General features: G+C 39.7%; 1 protein-coding gene and 1 long non-coding RNA gene across 4 annotated transcripts in view; one reads left to right on the top strand and one right to left on the bottom strand.

The window, feature by feature from the left end:
* CPB1 (carboxypeptidase B1) overlaps positions 1–22,407 on the bottom strand; it is a 42,550-nt gene that overhangs the window by 12,560 nt on the left and 7,583 nt on the right. The window contains exons 2-10 of the mRNA XM_014838537.3: positions 20,095–20,331; positions 19,906–19,981; positions 13,347–13,471; positions 6,279–6,378; positions 6,093–6,194; positions 5,142–5,243; positions 2,090–2,200; positions 1,914–2,004; positions 1,048–1,250 (exon numbers count right to left, since the gene is read on the bottom strand). Coding sequence (XP_014694023.1) covers positions 1,048–1,250; positions 1,914–2,004; positions 2,090–2,200; positions 5,142–5,243; positions 6,093–6,194; positions 6,279–6,378; positions 13,347–13,471; positions 19,906–19,981; positions 20,095–20,165 — 981 coding nt within the window. The 5' untranslated portion in view covers positions 20,166–20,331. The remainder of the gene's footprint in view (positions 1–1,047; positions 1,251–1,913; positions 2,005–2,089; positions 2,201–5,141; positions 5,244–6,092; positions 6,195–6,278; positions 6,379–13,346; positions 13,472–19,905; positions 19,982–20,094; positions 20,332–22,407) is intronic.
* Positions 2,182–20,900, top strand: LOC106829438 (uncharacterized). 3 transcript variants are annotated; one of them, XR_011496662.1, is made up of 5 exons: positions 2,182–2,315; positions 5,668–5,812; positions 10,943–11,084; positions 19,448–19,526; positions 20,247–20,376. It is a non-coding gene; the product is annotated as an uncharacterized lncRNA (long non-coding RNA). The 3 variants fall into 3 exon arrangements; XR_011496663.1 differs by lacking the exon at positions 20,247–20,376 and adding an exon at positions 19,610–19,748; XR_011496661.1 differs by lacking the exons at positions 5,668–5,812; positions 10,943–11,084 and adding an exon at positions 19,610–19,753 and having other exon boundaries at positions 2,187–2,315; positions 20,247–20,900.

The raw sequence follows: 22,407 nt of genomic DNA, 5'->3' as shown, positions 1-22,407 counted from the left end.
ACCTGGCCAACTATTAGCTATCAATTTTCTAAGAAACTGAGCTATTTTTCCATTGTGCTCTTCACAAAATATTTACAAGCATTACATGTTTTATTTGGTCTCTGAAAGTACAAAACAACAATTTCCAGGTGTTAAGGTCACTGGGTCTTCGAATTTACGCATTTAGGTAAGCCAAACATCTATGTCATCGTCTAAATGGGATACTTCTTTTTTTTGGTGTTAACTCAAATGCTTTAAATCTTATACTTGTACTTTTGGATTATTGGTCCCGACTTCTGGCAGCCAGATGTTTCATAAATTAAAAAAATATTGTTTGAAGGATTCAAATCTGCTTGTTTAAAAAAATTACACATTGATGTGTGATATTTGTTAATGTGAATGTCATTAAACCGTTATGTTATTTAACTTTTCATGTGGTTTTTATCTTGAGTCTTCAACAAGATTGCTAGGTTTTTGAGTCACGGATACTTAAATTTCTTTGCATTATTTCCTCTATCTAGTAAGGGCCCATTCACATCATTTGTTCATTGATTGATTTGCTTCTGTGTCTCACCTGATCAAACAGTGAAATAAGCAATTTTAGGATCTTATCATCTAACCCGCTATCAAGCAAATGTGCCAAATTCCTAATGACATCTGCCATGCTCTGCCTTTGTCAAATCCAGCTCAAGACAACTGGGCAAAGTTGACTTTCTGATTAAGATCCTGTATGAGAGGAAGGAACTGGGTTGATTATCCCAGATGCATCTCAAATCATCACGTGAACCAGTATTGCGGTGAAGCAGGAAGAAGTGGAAATGTTGTCATTTTGAAGATTAGTGAATAAAACGCATGTTGGGGACCATTTCCGACATCAGAATCATATTTCTTTTAGTCAACTTGTCTAACCAATTTTAGATTCCTTATAAGTCTGTGGTAAGTTTTTACTTGTACTACCAAAAATCAATAATGGAACTTCTAGAAATTGTTCTTATAATTTTTTTTTCAGGAATAGAATTTAAAAAATCCCAACAGTGAAAGACCGTATCTACGACCTTGACTACTTACCAACTCAGCATTGTTCGCTGGGAGTTTGTAAGCATAGGAGTAAGGATAAAGCAGCATCTGGGAGTAGGAGTGGATTGTGAGGTACGCTTTGATGGAGGACAGGTTTTTGCGGATGAAATCAGCCAGGGCTTTGGTCTCTTTTTCAGACTCTGCAGCAGGTCCGCAGTAAGTGTCAGCACACGGGCTTCGAGATGCTCCAATGGCTGAAAAAACGTATATTGTTGTTTATGGCAAATGGTCATCTACTGAAGTTCTCGTGGGACATGTTTCAAACTTTCAAAAGTAAGTTGTTTTTACAGGAATTGTTATAATCATCCTCATGTATGTATACATTATAAAGGATGTATACATTTAGCCACAAGATTAGGATGGTACGTTTTTAAGCTAACAGGGTAAAAAGTTACATGTGAAATCACCAATGTGTCCCTGTGTAGTGTTAGACAATGAGATCAATAAAGGTAAGAAAATTAGTAAGTAGAGGATATTTCCATGAGAAATTTCTGTATTACTGTAATCATTTTCTGAGTTGAATCATAAAATTGTAATCATGTTACAATTTTATTTAAATAGTTATTTAATGACAGTCTCTTCTAGGTTCTACTTTCCACAAGAAGTAGGATTGTGACTGGTTTGTTCAGTCTTATGTTTCCAGCATCCAGCACAGCTGGGACCACAATGGAGCACACAATACATTTTTATTGACTGAATAAATAAACTGTTTTTTGTCTGTGCTTTCAGAAAGTTAGAACTCTAATATATAAAATTTTACATTTTTTCTTGTTTTAGACACTGTTGTGTTTTCCTGTGTTATTTTTCCTCCTATGCTTTTCAACAGATGCGTGCAAAATAGTCAGCCAGATACTTACAGCACCAACCAGCGTTGAAATTTCTGTTGGGGTCTGTGCCAACGCAGGTACTTCCGCTGCGGACGGAGCGCGTTTTTCTCCACATTCGGTTCTGAAAGTGGATTATATGGTTAGGACAAGTACAATGTGGACAAGAAAGTGGTTGGTTCAGCCCCTGTCCGTATTGGTTCAGATACCGTGGTCCAGGTGTAGACGTAGCCGTCAATATTGAGCACAGGCACGACATAAAAGTCAAACGTGTTGAGGAGTTGTGTCATCTGGCTCTCACTTCCATAGGTGCGAACAGCCTGTGTATGAAACATGAAGAGAATTTCATGGAAAAATGGAGGGCACGATGCTGCGAAAATTACATAGACTGAATGAATGTTGGCTTTGGTAATGAAAGCTGTGTCCCCTATCAAGGTAGGTATTATTAATATTTAAAAGGCAATTAACAAAATATTGCTGATAATTGTTTCTAATTCTTCTCTGTTTCCAGGAAACTCTATTTTGCCCATATATAACTCACACAATTATTATTTTTTATTTTGACTTTAAAGATGAAGAAAGATTTAATAAAATTAAAGACTTTTAAAGAACGTAGATACTCACTACCTTTGAAATAGCAACCACAATAACTTTTTTTCAAAGTTAGTGGGCAATGAGGGTAAGACCTACTCCTGGTAAGTCAGGAATGTCTATGGAATCATCTAGAAGTTTATTTAGTTTCTCTGAAACCTCCTGTAGATGGTCTCACTGGCGGGCGTGCCCGACGTGGAAGAAGTGGGACAGCCTCCCGTTGTGAAGTGGGCTCACAGGGATGGATCTGGGGTGGCCTGGCTGCGCAGTGGTGGAAATCTCCTCCTCCTCCTCTTTCTGGAGAAGGAAACCCTGTCAGGGGCCTAGTTCTGCCTGCTAAGTAGTGTGAACACGTATCCATGAAGGAAGGACCTCAGGCCTATTTATGATGTTCTCTTAGTCGTAGGCCCTTAGTCCCAGGGTCATGGTCAACTTAAATTCAGCTGTTCCCGAGGCTTGCTTGAACAGACTTTAAAATATCTGAGGCTTCTATGTATTAACAGTTCTTATATGCTCTTTGTGTATCATCCACAAATAACGCATGATGAAGCATGTGCTTATTAGGTTGGAGGAGACAGAGATCTAAGTTCTTTTAGTGGTCTACAATTGGAGATAACCAAAATACCGATAAAAGTTCTTTCCTTCTAGGGGCCGACCTGGCGGCGTAGTGGTTAAGTTTGTGTGCTCTGCTTCGGTGGCATGGGGTTCACAGGGTTGGATCCTGGGTGCAGACTTTCACACCACTCATCAAGCCATGCTGTGGTGGCATCTCACATAGAAGAACTAGAAAGCTTAACAACTAGGATATACAACTGTGTACTGGGACTTTGGGGAGGGAAAAAAAAAAAGAGGGAGATTGGCAACAGATGTTAGCTCAGGGCTAATCTTCCTCACCAACAAAAGAGAAAAAAAGTGCATAAAAAAGTTATTTCCTTCTAGAGGACAGATGGTGAGATGCCCACTGAAGTTAAATGGTGCCAATTGGATATATAACATGTCTGGAAAACAAGACCATAACAAATAGATAGAGATGTGCTTCACGCAAAGGAAATTATATCGTATATCATAGTATTCTTATATGTTTGAAGCCGTTCAGTCTTTTAAACTTTTAATTTTGAAATAATTTTAGACTTATGGAAGAGTTGCAAATACAGGGAGTTCCTACATACCCTTCACTCAGCTTTCCTAATGTTACCAGCTTACTTACATAACCATGGTACAAGGATCAAAGTGAAGAAACTAACACTGGTCAATACTATAAACTAAACTATAGGCTTCATTCAGACGTCATCAGTTTTCCCGCTAATCTCCTTTTTCTGCTCTAGGATCCCATCCAGGACCCCACATTGCATTGGTTGTCCTGTCTCCCTAGTCTGCTCTTGTGTGTGACAGTTCCTCAGTCTTGCCTTGTCTTTTATTGACTTTGACAGTGTTGAAGAGTTTGCAGAAAGTCCTCCAATTTGGGTTTGTCTGATTTTTTTTTTAATCATTAGAGAGGGGTTATACATTTTGGGGAAGAATAGTACAAATACGATGTGTCTTTTTAGTGCATAATACAGGCAGTACATGATAGTGATTATGTCTCATACTGGTGATCTTAGGCTTGACCTCTTGGTTGAGCAGTTTCTGCTGTTTCTCCACTGTAAATTCTGCCTTTGTAATTTAATACGTATTTTGGGGGAGATACTTTGAGATTGCAAATATCCCATTTCTCTTTAAACTTTTTTTTTTTAAAGATTGGCACCTGAGCTAACAACTGTTGCCAATCTTCTTCTCTTTCGTTTTTTTCTGCTTTTTCTCCCCAAGTCCCCCCAGTACATAGTTGCATATTTTTAGTTGTGGGTCCTTCTAGTTGTGGCATGTGGGACACTGCCTCAGCGTGGCCTGTTGAGCCGGTGCCATGTCCGCGCCCAGGATCTGAACTGGCAAAACCCTGGGCCGCCAAAGTGGAGCTCACGAACTTAACCACTTGGCCACTGGGCCGGCCTCCTCTCTTTAACCTTTTACTCACTAATTTTTGCATCTATCCATAGATTTGCCTGAAATGATGATTAGTGTGGAGTTCTAATGGTGATTTTCAATTTTGCTCATTCTTTGTACATCCAATAGTTGTAATTCTTCTTTAAGAAAGAGTTATTCCTTTTCTCCTGGTTATTTATTTATTGAATCATTTATTCATACCAATATGAGATATTTAAGAACTTTAGTTAAAGGGCTTTCCATATATCTTATCATAAGAATTAAGGAATAAGGAATGAAGAACAGTATCATTTAGGGTAGGAACTACTGTGTATTACTTTCTTTTATTCTGAAATATACAATGATTGTTACCCAGGAGATGATCAAGTTAGTGGCTTATCAATAATCATTAATCAGTAATCATTTAAGTCACCCATCCACTATACTACCTGTTAGCCTCTCCACCAAAGGCTGGTGAAAAGTTCAGATGAGTGAAATTCAAATAAATACAATTTGCTAACTGTTAGAAAATCTTGCCTTATAAAGGTCTCTTGGTGAAAGTTGAAACTAATATCCAAAAATGAGAACTTGGAATTATGAATTTTTTCTGTGTTTTTATTCTCTTTTATTGTAGCTATCTTATAAGGAATTGATTGAAATAAAAAAAGTACTTCCTATTTCCCACTGCCAAAAGTCCTTCTACTTACTGACCTCTTTCACAAACCATTGGCAAAATGCAGGGGAAATCCACTCTCTGGCGTGGAAGCCACAGTCTATGAAAATGGCAGGCTTGTTTGATCCAGCTTTACCAACCTATTGCAAACAAAAGGAAAAGGGAAACTGGCATTCAGCACATTCAGCGGTTAACATTCACTACCCGTCTGGGCTTGGACTCAACAGGTGAAACCTGACAGCAGCAAGAGATATAGCCTGTGATTAAATTAAAACATAATACTGGCACAGTATGTTCTTGCCTCTAGACTCTCACAATGTTTCAGCTGAAGGCTTACATGGCTGTTTATTATTTTTATTAAGCTTGACAAGCTCATATTTTCAGAAGATGCTTGATTACCCTGCTTAATTGTACTCACGTGGAGGTTATTTTCAGCTGCTATTATTAGATGACATGACCAAGACAACTGGATGAGTAATTAGAAGTAATCATGATGGTTGCTAATCTTGTAAGAATTTTTCCTTCTCTCCCACTTATTCCTGATCTTTTTATTTTCTTCATTAGAATTACATGACAAAAATGACATTAGAGGATGATAGAAACAAATTGTTGATATGCTTTGTAATGTTGTCTGATAGACGTGAAGTTTATGAACCTCTTTAACAAATGGATTTGCAAACGACATCTGGGAGAGAAGAATTTCATCAAGGTAGATGATCATTTACATTGCTTACAGGAATGTGGTTAAATTTATAGGGCTTCTCTTATTTTATTGCATTTTTCCTTTTGAATAAATCAAGATAATGATTTAAAATTCCACATATGATAAAAGAAGCTGGGGAATCTGTTTGATTCCCTGGGGGAGAGAGGCAGGGAAAGAGTTATAACAACGTTTGGGATGAGCATGTCTGTGAAACAGATGCTAATGTGTTAGAATTCATTGATTGAAAGCCCTCAGACACAGCAAGGTCACGGTTAAAAGTGATTACCTTGAGGAGGTATATATTGCGTCCTTCAAACGTGGTGCCAATGGTACTGCGGGAGATGAGGTTTGGATTCTCGCTGGCGACTTGTTTAGTCCAGGCCTCTATCTACCAGATGGAACCATTTGTGGATTAATGTGACGTTCTTGGTTCAATTCCCAAATGTCTGTCTAAACCACGCGCACATCCTACCGTTTCCCAGTTGTTGTACTTCTCGTAACTGTGTCCCGTTGCGCGGGCCCCGCTGTCAAACTGAGCCTCCAGTGCAGATCTCAGGTTGCCTATCAGCACCCTGCAATAAACCGAAGGGGTGCTCCTGTGAGTAAGTGCATTTCTCCGCAAACGTATGCGGAAACCCAGAGTGACGGCCTTACTGGATGGTACAGTGCACTCTCCACAGACTCACACGTGTCCTCTGATCGTTCCTGCTGCCCTCAACCTGAGCTGCTCATCGCAAAGAGTGAGTAACCGGTTGAGAAGGGAACTGGAGCGTGGGAGCAAGGCAGGCTCTTCCTTGGCCCAAACTTTGCATGTTTGGATGTCCTTGGACCCTAACCTTGGAAAATGGTTTCCCCTGGTACCGGGGGCATTCTGGATCAGGGCCTTGGGCTGCCACATGAAAGTATGCTCTTGAGTCCTTTACATGGTCAGGTAACTGGGACAATTGGTTCCCTGAGGCCTTTCTCTAGGTTTTGAGGAAACCATCTTGATGGGTGGAAATTCAGAAATATTAACAAGCCGAAGACTTATTAGACAAAGAAGACCGGGTTTAAAGAACTAGTTTTTGCTAGCCTGTGTTTTGACTTGTTTAAAGTAATCTAAGAATGGTTCTGTAGCAAGATAATATGATTGGGGCTGGCCCAGTGGTTAAGTTCACGTGCTCCGCTTTGGCAGCCCAGGGTTTTGCCAGTTCGGATCCTGGGTGTGGACATGGCACAGCTCGTCAGGCCATGTTGAGGCGGCATCCCACATGCCACAACTAGAAGGACCTGCAACTAAGATATACAACTATGTATGGGCGGCTTTGGGGAGATAAAGCAGAAGAAAAAAAAAAAAAGATTGGCAACAGTTGTTAGCTCATGTGCCAATCTTTAAAAAAAAAATGATAATATGAAAATTGGTGACAGAACCTCTGAGGCCTGCTTATTTCTAGAAATGATTGTTCAGGTGAAAGTTCCTATTATAAGAGGCAGCCTGAAGGTGTGGGTATGTCTGACTTTGTTTCTCTTTGCTATGTTTGAGTAGAAAGTGTGTTCTGAAGGGACAAAATTTTCTGAGCGTTAACATCCTTGGTCACAATCCTGTGGATATTCTGAACAGAGGCTAGTTTGCAGAAACTTCTATTATCCACAGTGAAGCCTTGAAATGTTTTTATCTGACACACAGAGAATTGCAGCCGCACATCAAAAGTCTCCTTCTGCGCCGGCTGCCCAAGGGCATTCTGAGGAAGTATGTCAGGGACACCCGCTGAACCTCCCCGCGTTTCTCCTTCATTTGGTTAACGTGGGCATGAACTTGTGTCTGTTTATCGAAAATGCCATAAATTAATACCAAATGATACTTGCTTCCTAGCAAGAGGCAAATACTGTTTTACAGTCTTAACTGTCTTAAGGTAGTATTTAAAAAGGAAGAGAAAGGAGCAGATTTTAAAATTTTTTCTGTGGAAGGAAAATTTCCCATTGAGCAGCCATCAGTATTCTGTTAGTATATTAGTTTCTGTGGCTGTTGTAAATCACCAAAACTTAGTGACTTCAAACAAGGTGAATTTATTATTTTGCGGTTCTCTAGGTTAGCAGTTCAACACGGGTCTCATTCAGCTAAAATCAAGGTGTCAGCAAGGATATGCTCCTTTCTGGAAGCTCTAGGGGAGAACTTGATTCCTTCCCTTTCCAGCTCCTACAGGCTGCCCACGTTCTTTGGCTCTTTGCCTTTCTCCCCCATCTTTGAAGTCAACAATAGCATCTCAAGTCCTTCTCAAGTTGCATCGTCTGAGCTCCTCTTCTGCCTCCCTCTTCTGCTTTTCAGCATGCTTGTGATTACATTGGACCTATCTGGACACTCCTGGATATCTGCCCCTTTTGAGTTCATCTGCTTAACAAACTTAATTCCATCTGGAACCCTCCCCCCTCTCTGCCATGTAAGAATACACGTTCAGATGTTCTGGGCATTAGGATGTAGAGATTTTTGGTGGGACCATCATTCTGCCTGCTACAGTTAGGAACAATGATCAGAGTAAGTGCTATAATTATATTCAACACCCAAGTTGGGTTGTTAGGGAATAGGGTGGAAGTAGAAAGAATCCAGAGTTAGGAATCAAAAGATCAGGGTCATCATTTTGCCTAACTTGTAAATTGGCTTCAGAAAAGTAATTTAATCTCTGGGCCTGAATTTCATCATTTTTAGAATGGGGTGTTTGATTGGCTGGTATTCAATGTCCTTTTCAGTTCTAAGATGCAATGGCTTGACTCAAATCCATGCGCCTTGGTCATTTACACAGATATCTTCTAAGGTTTATGAAAAAAAATTTAAACTATAGTAAAGTTGCCTGTTAGCACCTTCATAAACTCCAGGAAAACACCAAGAAAGAGATAGTTTAGGAAAATAACATTCAAATATAACTAAAAACTGAAAAAAAAATGAACAAAAACAAGACAAAACAAGCAAAGCAAAAACCTTGAAAACTTAAAAAAATCAACTGGCAGAAACCTTTAAGAAAATGACTATATTCCTAAATCCCCAATTTCAGAGAACAAATCCTGCCTGACAAGGATGAGCTTCTCTGACTGACTGACAAAACTAAAACTCCAGGAGGAAATGGTAAATGACGTCTATTTTCACTTTAACAAGATTTTCCATTGTCAGTGAGCAACTAAGTTATTATCTAGGTCACATGGCTTCTTAGTGGGTATCCCAGATCGTGAGTTCAAAGCTCCCAGGCATTCCCCAACCTCAAGACCTTCCATAGACGTTTGTATCTAAGACCATAACCATGGTGATCTCTGATCTACCAGAACCAGCTCCAAGTGGAGGGAGTCCCAGAGCTCCCACAGCCTATTGCTGCCCTTTCTCCTGCACCTGATCTCAAATTCAAATTATTTGAGAGAATCAGGGACTCTGTTGGGATTAGTGTTTTGCTTGGTACTAAGATGAGACATTCTGTTAGAGTTATTACTATGTTAAATATTAAGCATTTTCATCAACGATTAGGACAAAGAAGCATAAAAAACCAGTTAAATTTAAGATGACACTCAAGAGTAAAGTATCCTCTAGTGACTTGCAAAAGAGCATCAGGATGAGGTGGAAATGTGGTGCTGACTTTTGCCTGAAGGCGAGGGATTGACCTCAAATGGTCCTTTCCAGCTCTATGATTATTTGATTTTATTAGATTTAAGACAAAGCACTACGTTAGCTATATTACAAAATATTATTACTAAATAATGAGCTTATATTCTAGGAGATTAAAGCAATGCCTCTTAATGTAATAGGGACTGCATTATAGCTCCCAAATACAGAGGCATGGACACTATTTTATACTTTTATATGTTCCTTTTATAGTGCCATCCAACTTCTTCTCCTTCTTTTTCTTTTGGTGAGGAAGATTGGCCCTGAGCTAACATCTGTGCCAATCTTCCTCTATTTTTTGTACATGGGACACTGCCACACCGTGGCTTGATGAGCAGTGTGTAGGTCCATGCCCAGGATCCAAAGCTGCAAACCCCAGGCCACCGAAGCAGAGCATATGAACTTAACCACTATGCCATGGGGCTGGCCCTGCTTTTTTCTTTTTTTTTAAACGTGCAGACTAACAAATAGAAATGGCAAGCAATAGAATATATTGGAGTATATGAGGAAGCCATTTGGTGTCAACCTAATTCAGCCTGACTTTGTTTTTTCCAAAAGGGCCTGACGTGCCCATTGAGCATGTATTATATATCTGCTTTAAACATTTACTACGGCAAGAATGAATGGCCTTAAGATAAAGATGCAACTTCCCCCCACATTGGCATTTCCTTAAGGATAAGCATCTTTCCTTAGGCTAGGAACTGATTGCTGCGCTCACCTTTGACCACTCAGTTCACCTGTGACCACGCAGCTGGAGACAGCAGACCTGCCACCCTGCTGTGTCCACCGAGACAGCAGACCTACCTGCTGTTTCCGTCAATCGCTATGCTGACAGAGCAGTCTCACAACTATTGTAAAAAGGACATTTCAATCCTATGTGAAACATCCTCTTTGGGGGCATATAACCATTCTGTACACCCCACTTCTTTGGTGCCCTTCCTTCCTTCGGGAAGAAAGGCCCCGGGCCATGGTCCTCAGATTTTAGCTCAGAATAAACTCTCCCAAATTTTCATTTATAGATTGGTTATGGATTATTTTTGTTGACAAGACAAACTAGATAACAGGGACTCCCAAGAAAGCAAGGAACACAAAGTCTGAGAATGAGCGACCTGACTCCGTTTTCTTCCCCTTTCAGATTCTTTAAAATGAAGCATTTGGTCAGTTCCCAGACCACATGCCCATTGCTATTGAAGAATGGTACTGTGCACCCATTCCTGTCCAAGGACGCTTTCCTGTGTGAATCTGAAATATGCAGGAAAATGGTGCTATAAGCGGTTAGCAACCCTCAGTCTCTCCCTGAGTTGAATGGGGCAAAGACGACCTCTGTGCAATTTGTAGGAAGGAATTCTCTGCAGGGCCGCCCACCAAAAGGTTCTGTCAGCTTGGCTTCAGAACCATAAGTTGGAGAATTACACCATCCAATTCCTAGTCTTTCTGTACCTAAGGGTCAACACAAACATTTGAAAATACAGTTATTTTTCTTGGTGCACACATTTTGAATTTTTTTCCTGCAGTAATTCAGAATTTGATGAAAGCTGCCAAATGACACAAGTCTCGGTGAAAAGGGTTGGAACCACTGAAAAATCAGAAAAGCTATTTTTGGAATTGTGCAGTAGACGGTTCCTGTTATATACAAACACAACTGCAAATTCTCAGGTAGGAAACTGTCTAAATACAAATTAGTTATCATACGATTTGTATCATATTATGATACAAATTAGTTATCATAATAATGGGATGCACGGGGCGGCTTGCGGCCCCGCAGGGATACTGCTGGTGGCTTCTCCAGGATTTCCAGGGACTTATTATTATTTAATATGTAGAAAGTGATATGCTATGAATGTGCTAAGCACTGAACAGAAAAGCTAGAATTCACAGGCTCTTAGGCCCCAGGGAACGTCCTATGTTCTAGATGAGGTGACATTCTCACACAACTCTCCGAAAGTTTACCCACTACAAAAGGACATGAAAAGGACACTGATAAAAGGAGACTGATATGCGCTGAGAAGCGCTTTTCTCCCCTGTGAGATGGGCAGAATGAGGACGGCGTTCAGGTGGCTAGGGTTAGCTTGTGGTTGCTGATCCTCCTTTTGTTTTTCTTGAAGAGTTATAAAGAAACTATCATCCTCTTGAGTGTTACGGAAGGCTCCTGAAGGCTAGGGTTTTAGAAGTCCTTCCTAGTGTGATAAGAAGAGCAAGATGTCACAGCCATAAATCTAAATCACATTTTGAAATTTACTATGTTATATCTTTGTTTTAAAAAGACAGTCAATTCTTAAGGTCACATTTTGACACTTCCCTCAGGCAGAAGCAGATAGCTCAGCTGTGTGAAGCACGATAACAGGGTTAAACGAAACAGTTTCTGTTGACCTTTAAAAAATGTATAATCTCCCTCTTTGCATTCACAGCAATAGTAATATCAGTTGCGATTTATCTACATATTGTTTTATTTCATCTTCTCAACAGCCCTTTGAGAGAGGCATTATGGCTTCATATTATACATAAGGGAACTGAAGCTCAGAAAGGTTGAGCAAATTATCCAAGGTCACACAGCCAGGAGGTTGCAGAACCAGGATTTAAATCTGGTCTGGTTTTTCCCAAAGCCTTTACTTGTTGCTTTATGCTGCACCACTTCTCCTGATGGAGGTACAGATTTTATAGGTGACAATTCTGACATCTCCACTTACATAAATACTATTCTGTATTTTTAAGATGTGAGAAACAAGACAGAAGTTCTGTTAACATTATGTAGGTTACATTTTCCTAAAATCCGGTGAAGACTTGAGCTCGTGGCGGGGCACTGTTGGATAAACATTCGAATGTTCAGGACTGGAGCCCGAGACTGTCTCTTTGCTTCTCGCTGATCCACTCTCTAGAGGAAGAACTCTGCTCTGGACTAAAGACCCCATTTCCTCCTTCCCTCTAGTGCAAATGCCTCCAGGTCAACATGGTCTCTCCCAGTTCTAAGCCATAGTGTGTGGTCTGTCCTCTGCTTAGAGTATGACTTTTCCTTATCTTTGTCTCGCTGACTCCTACTCATCCTTCAGTTCTCAGCTGAAGCATCGTTTCCTAGGGTGGCCCTCCCTGATCCCTAGACGCGGTCTCTTCCCCTGCATCTCCAGCCCTTTACTCTTCCTGACATTTTTTACACGTTATTGCAATTCTTTGTTTAAAGTCTATTTTCCTCTGAAGAGAGTGGGGCTGTATCTATCTTTTGGTCTTTGGTATATGTAGACACTCACTATCTATTTGTTGGATCAACAAGTGGGCAACTGCCTCTACTGAGGAGGACATTCTCATCTTAAGAGCCTTAGATGGACCAGCGTGGAATTTGGGGAGAGGAGATGTGGGGTGATCAGCTTAGCTAACTCTATTCTAGGCCTTTGGGGAATGACTTTCCTTTCTTTCAGTCCTTTTTCCATGCCTTTCCTACCATTAGAGACAGTTGTGGGGCCTTGGGGTAAAAAGGATAGAAGGACCACTCAGTCTAATTGTAGTCTGGTCCTTAATCTAAAAGGGCATGAAGAGCCCTCATGGCTCACAGTAGGTCTGACTGCTCACCTGAGAGAAGCCTGGATATGATTTAGGACTAAGCCTGTGTCTAGCTGATAACAGAGTGTCTGTTGGTTTGGCCTGTAGTCTGTATATCACTTGCAAACCAGTAGCAGCTCAGATATCTGGCTGAAGATTTGGGGTTCAAGAGTCACAGCCATTTTTATAAGAGCGACAACTAAGCACAAAATCTACCAGACCTGAAGTCTTGAGATCTGGGATCCGGGGACAGCTCTGCCATGACCTATGTGTGGGGTCCTGGGGAAGCTATGGTTTGGGTCTTATTTTCACTTTCAGAGTTATTCAGAGGCTTGGATGAGAGCATACATGGGAGAGAATTTTAATAGCTATAAAACATGAACTTACTCATATTGTAGTTCATTCTGCTCCAGAAAGTCTTCCACGGTCAAAATATCTTCTGCTTTAACATGGAAGTCAACTGTACTGTGAGGTGTGATTTGTGTGGCAGAATCTGGTTTCCAGAAGTCAATCTGAATAAGGAATAAGATATGTTGCATTGGACACCTATAATTCAATGGGTGAATTGTCATCAGCAAGCACGCTATTGCTCTACTCCACTGGGTTATTTTCAAACTCAAATTATCCGTGAAATCTCTTAAACCTATCTCCTTTTAGTGAACAAGAGTTGGGATCAAGCAGCTAGATGTCAATAAAATGTTTACACATACATAACCTTAATTGACTGTCAACAAGCATGAAGAACATATAATTATTTCCCATAGTGCTAGTTAATTGCAGTATTCTATAACTGCTCTTTTCTTTTTATTGATTTCCTGAACCAGTTGCTCGTTGTGATAGCAGTGTTTGTGGTCATGGGTAAATGTGCTGAAGGAATGATGATGAATTAACTAGAGTCACAAAATTTAATAGGGACAAAGTGAGCTTTCCTTGTGGCTTTTTAATGGACTTATTTTATGAGTTTACCTTGGAACTCAGTGCTGTGCATGCCACAGTCATGTGTGGAAGCATGAACGTCCCTGACCTGTGGAGGGTACCTCAGGGAGGGAAAATGTATGTCTGCACGGTGCTCACCTAGGCACCATGGCCAGAAATAAAATACTCTCGAGGATCCAGCAATGTCCTGACATTTTCATTTGTTCAATTATCCATCAGTAGTTATTGAGGACCTACCATGTGCTAGGCTCTGTGCCTGAGAAAAGGAATATATTAGTGAGCAAACCAAACATGGCTTCTGTCCTCATGGGGGAGATTTTAGAGAAAATTATGCACAAAAATAACAGGAGGACATATTTGATAATTCTCATGTTTTTCTTTGTGGATGTGTGGTGTCAAATCTCCTTTTTCCATAGGAAAATATTAACCAAGGACGGGCTGCCTCTCGTAGGTGTCTGTTTTCCTGTTCCTTCCTTGAGTTGAGCAATGCCTAGAAGCCAGAGGCAAGCCTGACATTGGGTCTTTGTCTGCCCTTGTGTCTTGCCAGTCCCTGTTCAGATGTTTCTGAGCTAGTCTCAGGCTAGACATTTGACAGGTGGTGATATTTGGGACCATTGCTTGGAAACTTGGAAGGGAGTTTGCGCAGACTTAGAAGTTGTTTAACAGAAACTGATGAGGTAAGATCTTAAGATGCCTCAACTGTAGATACAGCTGTGGAGACTCCAGTAGCCTATTTCCTGTCCTGGTAATCTTCAAACCACTGGAGATGTCTCACGGGTGCTGATCCTGAGTCAGGGGCATAGGGAATGTCAGGGCAATGGAGGCAGGGGCGTTAGGATTACACCAGGAGGGATTCCAGAAGAAAAAGTGTGAGTGTGGTTGTCACTAAGGTGTTGAAAGGAGAGAGTATTGATCATTCGATAAGAATTGGCTACAGAATATGATCTAGTGAGTCAAAGAAGAGAGGCTAAATGATAGTGGAGGAAGTATAAAGGCATGTCATGATAAGGACAGAGGAAGCAAGGGGCTGGTGATTCTAGTTAGCCAGCATCGTAAAGAGAAGCACGTTCCAGGAGAAGGATATCTTTAAGCATTCACTCTGAATTTGTGTTCCTGATAAATGCTTGTCATTGCAAGATGGGCTGGGAGAGGGAGGTGCATCTGTTACGGACACAGAGTCTGGAATTGGTAAAGCACAGGAAGACCTCCAAGCATCTGTAGGCAACTTGACAGTACCTCGCCCACACATAACGCTAGGACCTTTTGTTGTGCTCAGGGAACTCTCCACTGCCAAGATCTGAATCTCTGTGCTTGAAAGTTCTTTCCCCCAGAACTAGAAAGTCCAAGCTAACAGCTTTTGGCAGGCAGGAAGTGCAAAAGAAATAACTCTTTCCAGATAAGTGCTCAACCAATGACCCTGGAAAGTGGATGTCTAAATACTCCGATTCCCTCTCTTCTCAGGTGAGATAATTCTGGAGCACGGGATTTGCACCCTTTCCTAGAGTTCTTGTAGGACTAAGCTCTAGTCATTCTCTGTGATAGCTGGCTTAATTGTGCCCTCTTTATTGTCTGCCTTCCCCTCTCTGTATCACTCCTCACTTCTCTACCAGTGCTCCCTGCACTTCCCAAATGAAGTCTTCTCTGGAATCTTTATCTGGAAGAACCTAGATTAAGAGGCTAGCTGTCCACATAGAGCAATAAGTGCCTGCACAACATCCTTGGTGATGGTTGAGTACTTCTAGTACTATTTCAGAACAGCCTAATTACTTTATCAATGTTTGTTTTTCTGACAGTAAGTTGAAAGTTGCCTTTCCTAATCTACTAACCTCTTGCCTATTGGTCTTGGCTCTGCCAAATATTGGGGGAAATAGGTAAATATATAGATATGTAGATCTCTCTCTCTTTCTCTCTGTATCTATCAAGAGAATTATCTTTAAGATTTTGCAGTGAGAATGATGGATTCTTTAAAATGGAGTGGAGAAATCTCATAAATATGTTTGACAGAAGACTTGCAGAGGTAACCCGAGGTTCCTTAAAAATTTCAGTTTGACATGGAGAAAATTGGTCAGCAAACCGTATTAACATCCATCAGTATGGAGTCCTGCAAGGATGATGCAGATGTACCATATTGGAGCTCATCCCCAGGGGAGCCAGAAATCAGGAGCAACACAGTAGCCTCATAGGGGTTTACCAATGCATAGAGTATGGATACAAATAACAAACTCAAAATATTAGCACAGGAGATAAATATAAATTTCAGTAATTGACAAGACCTTGTGAATGAGATCGTGTCTCAAATATGGAAATAGAGTAAAATAAATGATATGAGATGTGGGAATTGAATTATATGTTAAGAAGTTGTAAAACTGAGGTTATAAAATTTTAAATCTAGGAAGCTGAGTGACAAAGAACCATAAAGAACATTTGTTGGAAGATAAAGGAATATCTTTAAGTGATAGTACTGTGGGAATGTCAACTGAATCAGCTAGCTGCCTAATAACTAAAGAGTCCTTTCTAAAATATACTGCAAAACCAGCACAAAAGCAAGATAGTAGTGTATCCACTTTAAGTTCTTTTGGGAATAGGATGGGCATATAAAAGAATAAATATTGGTTTTGGAGATCTTTGGTTCTTCACAATTTACACAGATTCGTTTCTTCACATTGCTCTTGACTGTAAGGTGAGCATCTGATAGACTCTTCAATTATCTTGATGGAATTTTCCTTTCTTTTTGGAAGAGGAAGTGACTTCTACTCTAGGCCTAATTCCTGACATCAGGGAGGAACTTACTAGTGTAGCGGGAGGGATGGAACATTGGAAGACTGTGCCCATGTTACTCTGGGCATAGACGAACATGCACCTTAAACTAGAGAAACAGAGTTCAAGAAAGTACAGAGAAAAGAGAGTAGGTTTTATGGTGAATGTCTCCAATAAAGGAGCAAGTGCAACCCTGACTGCAAGGAGATGAAATGAAATCCTTGCTTTACAGTGATGGATGGAAAGGGGGAGGCCGCTGGTGTCCAGCATGGTCACAGATCTCTCCAATACATTCACCTTTGAGAAGGACATGTTCAAAAGCTGGGAGGAAGGACACACGGCCAAGGATGAATACAAAGACTAGATGCCCTTGTGATGATCTTATCAGGAAGGCTATGGTCCAGAATATGCTGCGCTCCCAAGACTGCTAAGGAGGATAAAAATCTCTTTTCCAATCACGTTGGAAATAAAATGAATAAAGAAGGAACATGCGGTCCCACTGCTTCGAGCTAAAGCATGAAGTTTGCAGCTGAAGAGAGAAAGTAGCCCTGTTTAACTCTTGTTTGGCTTTTGTCTTTTCCAAGGAATTACACTATCTCTTTTTGCTTCTACTGAGAAACAAGATTACCATAAGTAAAGAATTTTTCACATGTCACGATTTTAGCAGAAATACCTTCTTTGGAATGAGAACATTGAGCCCCAAGATGGATGAGGAAAGGAGATTATACTGGTCATGTAAATTGCATTTAGAATCTCAGATCTAACGATGGTGATAATAACAAACACTTATATAGTTCTCACTCCATAAGTTCTTTGTAAGTGCTTTACTTATGTTAATTCTTTTAAATCTCACAACAATCCTATAAGGTAAATACTATTATTCTCCTCATTTGACAAATGAGAAAGCTGAGACCCAGAGAGGTGCCAAGGTCCAACTAGCAAGTGTTAGATCAGGAATTGAACCCAGGCAGTCTGAATCCAGATCCTCTGCTCTTTGCCACCATAAAAATACTGAATTTTAGGTAACTAAAAAAACACCACAGATATGATTGCAGAGTTTTCTCAGCAATCTTGGAGGACTCAGACTTTGAAGGGATCACTGAGTCGTGGAGGGGGCAAGTCTTGGATCGCAGAAACAAGAAAACGGGTGAATCCCAGAAGCAGGAGCTCCGGGGGCCTGGCAAGGATTCTGGCAGAGATGCAGAGAAAATTGGAAACACATGGATTGTGAATGCTTAGAAAAGGAAGCTGTGATCCCTGGGAGCCAGCGCGGTTTAAAGCAAGAGTAAGTCAGGCCCAATTAACTTCATCTTATTATTGAAAGAGACCACTAGCCTGATAGAACACTGAATCTGGATCTGAGCAAAGTGTTTGACCAAGTCTGCGTTTATATTCTTCTTTACAAGTTGGAAAGTACAGTGTTAGCTGTAGGTAACGCCCCAGTAATGGGGGTAGTTGAGCAAACTTATCTGAGGAGAGATGGTTCATGAATCACTTTCAGTGCTTAACACTGTGTCTGCCACTGTGGAGACTCAAGATATATATATATATATATATATTGAATGAATGAACTGAAGGAGGCCTCTGATCCTGTGCTGACCCCTGAAGACTTAACATTTTTCTTTATCAATAGCAAAGACAGAAGTTGAGAAGACATGCTTATTAAAGTTGCTGGTGATGCAAAGTTAGGGGGAAGAATTATTTACCTGGGTGACTAAATTCATTTTTAAAAGGATCTCAACATGCTGAGAACAGGCTATCAAGATAAATTTTAACAGAGTAAATGTAAAATCCTGCATAGGTTAAAAAATCAACTAGACAAGCACAGAAGGAAGAATACCCTGCTTGAGGGTGATTCATGTGAGAAAAAAATAACCTAATGGTTTTGATTGACTGTAGGTTTAATATAAACTAAGAATGTTCTACAACTGTTTAAGGTGCTAGAATCTTAGGCCCCGTTAATAAATGTCTGCTTTAGAAATGAAGGCAGACAGTGGTCCCGCAGTATGTATTAATCAGAGCACACCTGGAGGTCCATTGTCAATTCTGAGAGCTACATTTTAAAAAAGAAATATAGACAGAATGACTGAGCTGTATCCAGAGGTGGCCAGAATGATCAAGTGTCTGTAAACCAATGCTAAGAGAAATGATGGAGGATCTGGAAAAAATAAATCTTAGAGGGAAGACAGTATTTGGCTCATCTAGGCCGGGTGGGTCAATGTGAAAGAAGGTAGCTTTCAGCTCAGTGTATCAGTTAGCATTCTAATTGTAAGGCAAATGAGCTACTCTGAAAAGCAGTATTCTTACTATCCCTGGAAATACTCAAACAGGTTTTATTAGGGCTAGCAACCAGAGTTGCTATTTCCATGAAGGAAATTCTAGATTTGAGTGGAAGTCTGGAATAGATAACTTTATATTCTCTTTCGATTCTAAACTTCTGAATCTGTTTCAGATTATGACACCTTTTACCTTCTTCATTCTTCCTCCACACCTTAAAAGCTAAAAAATAACTCTAGAAAGATAGGTAGATAGATGGATGGGTAGATATTTAGGAGCTAGTAGGTTATTTTGGTTTATATACTCACGAAGAAACAACATTGGCCCAAGTGAACTATTTGTGGTCAACAATAGCTTCCTGCCACACTACATATATGATTAAAAATGTCAGTTCTCCTCCCACATACAGTGGATTTTTTTTTTTAAGTAAAGTAGAGATTTCGGTTTCTTGAAAATAAAAGTACGGAAATCATTCATGGCTTTTTACTTTCTTTTCCCCCTCATGCCATTTCGTTAAGAGGTCTTGAATCAAGGTCATGAACACTCAAGCTGTTTGATTTGGAACGAAAGAAAATCAAAGAGAACAGATGATACATGGTATGTGGAAACGAATTTCAAGTTGGACAAAAGCCCAGTTTTTCAGTAATATCCAAGTTGATCATTTTTCTCTTTTGCCTTAGAAGGGAAGTGATTGTATATTAGGTGTCCTATGACCTTTACGACAGTTCCAACTCATCCAGTTGTCATGCTCTGTCAACTCTTTTAAAAGTTACCATGGATTTATAATACCAGAGGGCTTATGGCAATCTAGGCGGAAAAAGAAGGTATTGTGGCACTGAATGTTTCTCAAGTTTTTATTTCTTGCTCCAAAAGTGCTATAGTTAATATTTCATGTCACTTTACTTTGATGGAATCACAGTGCAGTCTAAGATTTTAAACTAAGTGTGAAGTAAACCTGTAAAATAGAATCGTTTACCTGGTTGGTGCTGGCCAACTCCTGGAGTAAGTTGACGTGATTTTTGTCTTCAACCTTGACACGGAACACCTTCTCACTGAATGGTGAGATAGCAAAAGAAGAAGAGAAAGTTTAAAATTGGGTAACGCAGTCAAATTTTGGGGCCAGTGAGGAAGAAGGGCTTGCTCATTTAAGGAGGTGCTCACTTACCCTTCAAAGTGCTCACCAGACTCATGAGCAGAGGCTAGGGTCACAGTCACGAGAAGCAAGAACGCCAACATTGTGCTTGACTAGGTCTTTTGGGTGGGTTTCACCTGCTTTTATATTCAAGGTGTTTGTTTTCTTCTCCTGATTGCAAATAGGCACTGTCAAATCTTGATGAATGGTTTTCCCGGCATCATTGCCCTGGTAGCTGTGTAAAGTCTGAGAGGATATCTCCCTCAACACCTGTGGAAACAGAGCAAACAATCTCAAGTTCAACCTATCTAATTTGGATGTCAGACCTTGAATAGTCTGGAGGTAAATGAGTATTGAATAAAATCTATTTTTAGTCTCTTTTTTTCATTTTGACTTGAGAATTACGTACAATAAATTCTATAGATTTAAGTGTAAAGTTTCAGTTTTGACAAATGTATACACCCAGGTAATAAACATCTCAATCACCATATAGAACATTTCCATCTCCCGAAGGGTTCCTTTGAGCACCTTTCCAGTCAATTTCTGTACTCCCCTCAGGCAACCACTATTGGAATTTCTAGCTTTTCATACATTAATTTTCCCTGTACTAAAACTTCATGTAAATAAGGTCATACTGTATATATCCCTTTGTGTTTGGCTTCTTTCATTCAAGATAATGTTTTTGAGATTTATCAATATTTTGTTTGCATTATTGGTTTGTTCCTTTTTATTAACAGGTAATATCCCATTGTATGAATATACCGCAATTTGTTTATCCATTTTCCTGTTGATGGATATTTGTGTTGTTTCCAATTTTGTGTTATTATAAATAAAGCTGCAATAAACATTTTTGTACAAGTCTTTTTGTTGACATATGTTTTCATTTTGGAGGGAGATAAATATCTGAGAGTGGAATTGCTAAATAATAATGTCAATGAGGGTTAAATGATAAGATTCCACCTAACATTTTTCCACAGTGGTTGTACCATTTTAGGCTTCCGCCAGTATCTAGTTGCTCTGCATCCTCTCCAGCATTTTGGTATCATTAGTTTTTAATTTTGGTAATTCAGTGAGTGTGCAGTGATATCTAATTGTGGTTTTAATTTGTATTTCCTTGATACGAATGATGTTGAACATCTTTTTCATGTACTTATTAGCCATTTGTAAATCCTCTTTTGTGGAGCATCTGTTGAAAAATTTTACCTTTTTAAAGAAATTGGTTATTTGCCTTTTAATTATCTTGTAGCAGTTTTTAAAAATATATTCTGGATATCCTTTGTTAGAAATATATGTTGCAAATATTTCTTTGCAGTATGTGGCTTGCATTTTCTTTTTCTCAATATTATTTTTTGATGAGAAGTTTTTAAATTTTGATGAAGTTTCAGTTTATCAATGTTTTTCTTTTATAATTTATGACTTTTACATTTTTCCAAGACATCTTTGCCTATGCCAAGGTATCAAACATGTTTGCCTATGATTTCTTACAGGAGCTTTGTAGTTTAGGTTTTTATGTATGGTGTGAGGTATGGGTCAACAAATTTTTAAAAATATGGACCTCCAGCAGATCTAGTACTATTTTTAAGAAGGCTTTTCTTTCCCCACTGAATTACACTGGTTTCTCTGTCAAAATTTATTTGGCCATATATGTGTGGGATAATTTCTGGACTTTCTATTGTGTTCTATTGATCTATTTGTCTAATTTTATACAACTATCACAATGTCTTGATTACTATACTTTAGCGAGTCTTAAGGTCAGATAGTATATAAGTCTTCCGACTTGGTACTTTTCTAAGATTGTTTTGGCTATTCTAATACTTTACATTTCCATATATACTTTAGTATCAACTTGTTAATTTCTATGAAAAATCTTGCCGGGATTCTGATTGCTATTGCACTGACTCTGTAGATCAATTGGGGGAGAATTAAGTCTCTCAACTCATAAGCGTGTTATCTCTGTATGTTAATCTGGGTCTTTGTCAAAAGGTGTGAAGGGTCTGAGATTTTGTCCTACCTGCAAGATAAAAAGTTACCCCACCGGTTTTATAGATGCTGTCAGAAGACACAAAACTGCTGGGTCAGAATCAAAGGACTTTATTACACATGGCACAGCAGGCAGCATAAGCTTTATGTTTGTGGCAGTCCTTTTATTCCCTAGTCCTATGGGGATGAGGTGTAGGTGGGCCCAAACCTATGCTGGGTACATAGGTTTGCATCACAATTGAGGTATACTGAGTCTAGGAAACTCTCAATCTTATGAGGGGGCTGCTAGCAAGTTCTGCCCAAACTTTGCCCCAGAGGAGACATTAGCCTTATTATTCTGGAGGGCAGATCTTTATTTTGCCCTAA

The sequence above is a fragment of the Equus asinus genome, chromosome 21 (assembly GCF_041296235.1).
Source record: "Equus asinus isolate D_3611 breed Donkey chromosome 21, EquAss-T2T_v2, whole genome shotgun sequence".
Taxonomy (NCBI): Eukaryota; Metazoa; Chordata; class Mammalia; order Perissodactyla; family Equidae; genus Equus; species Equus asinus.
Note: the sequence above shows the minus strand (reverse complement) of the source record. Positions and strands in the feature narration are given on the sequence as shown.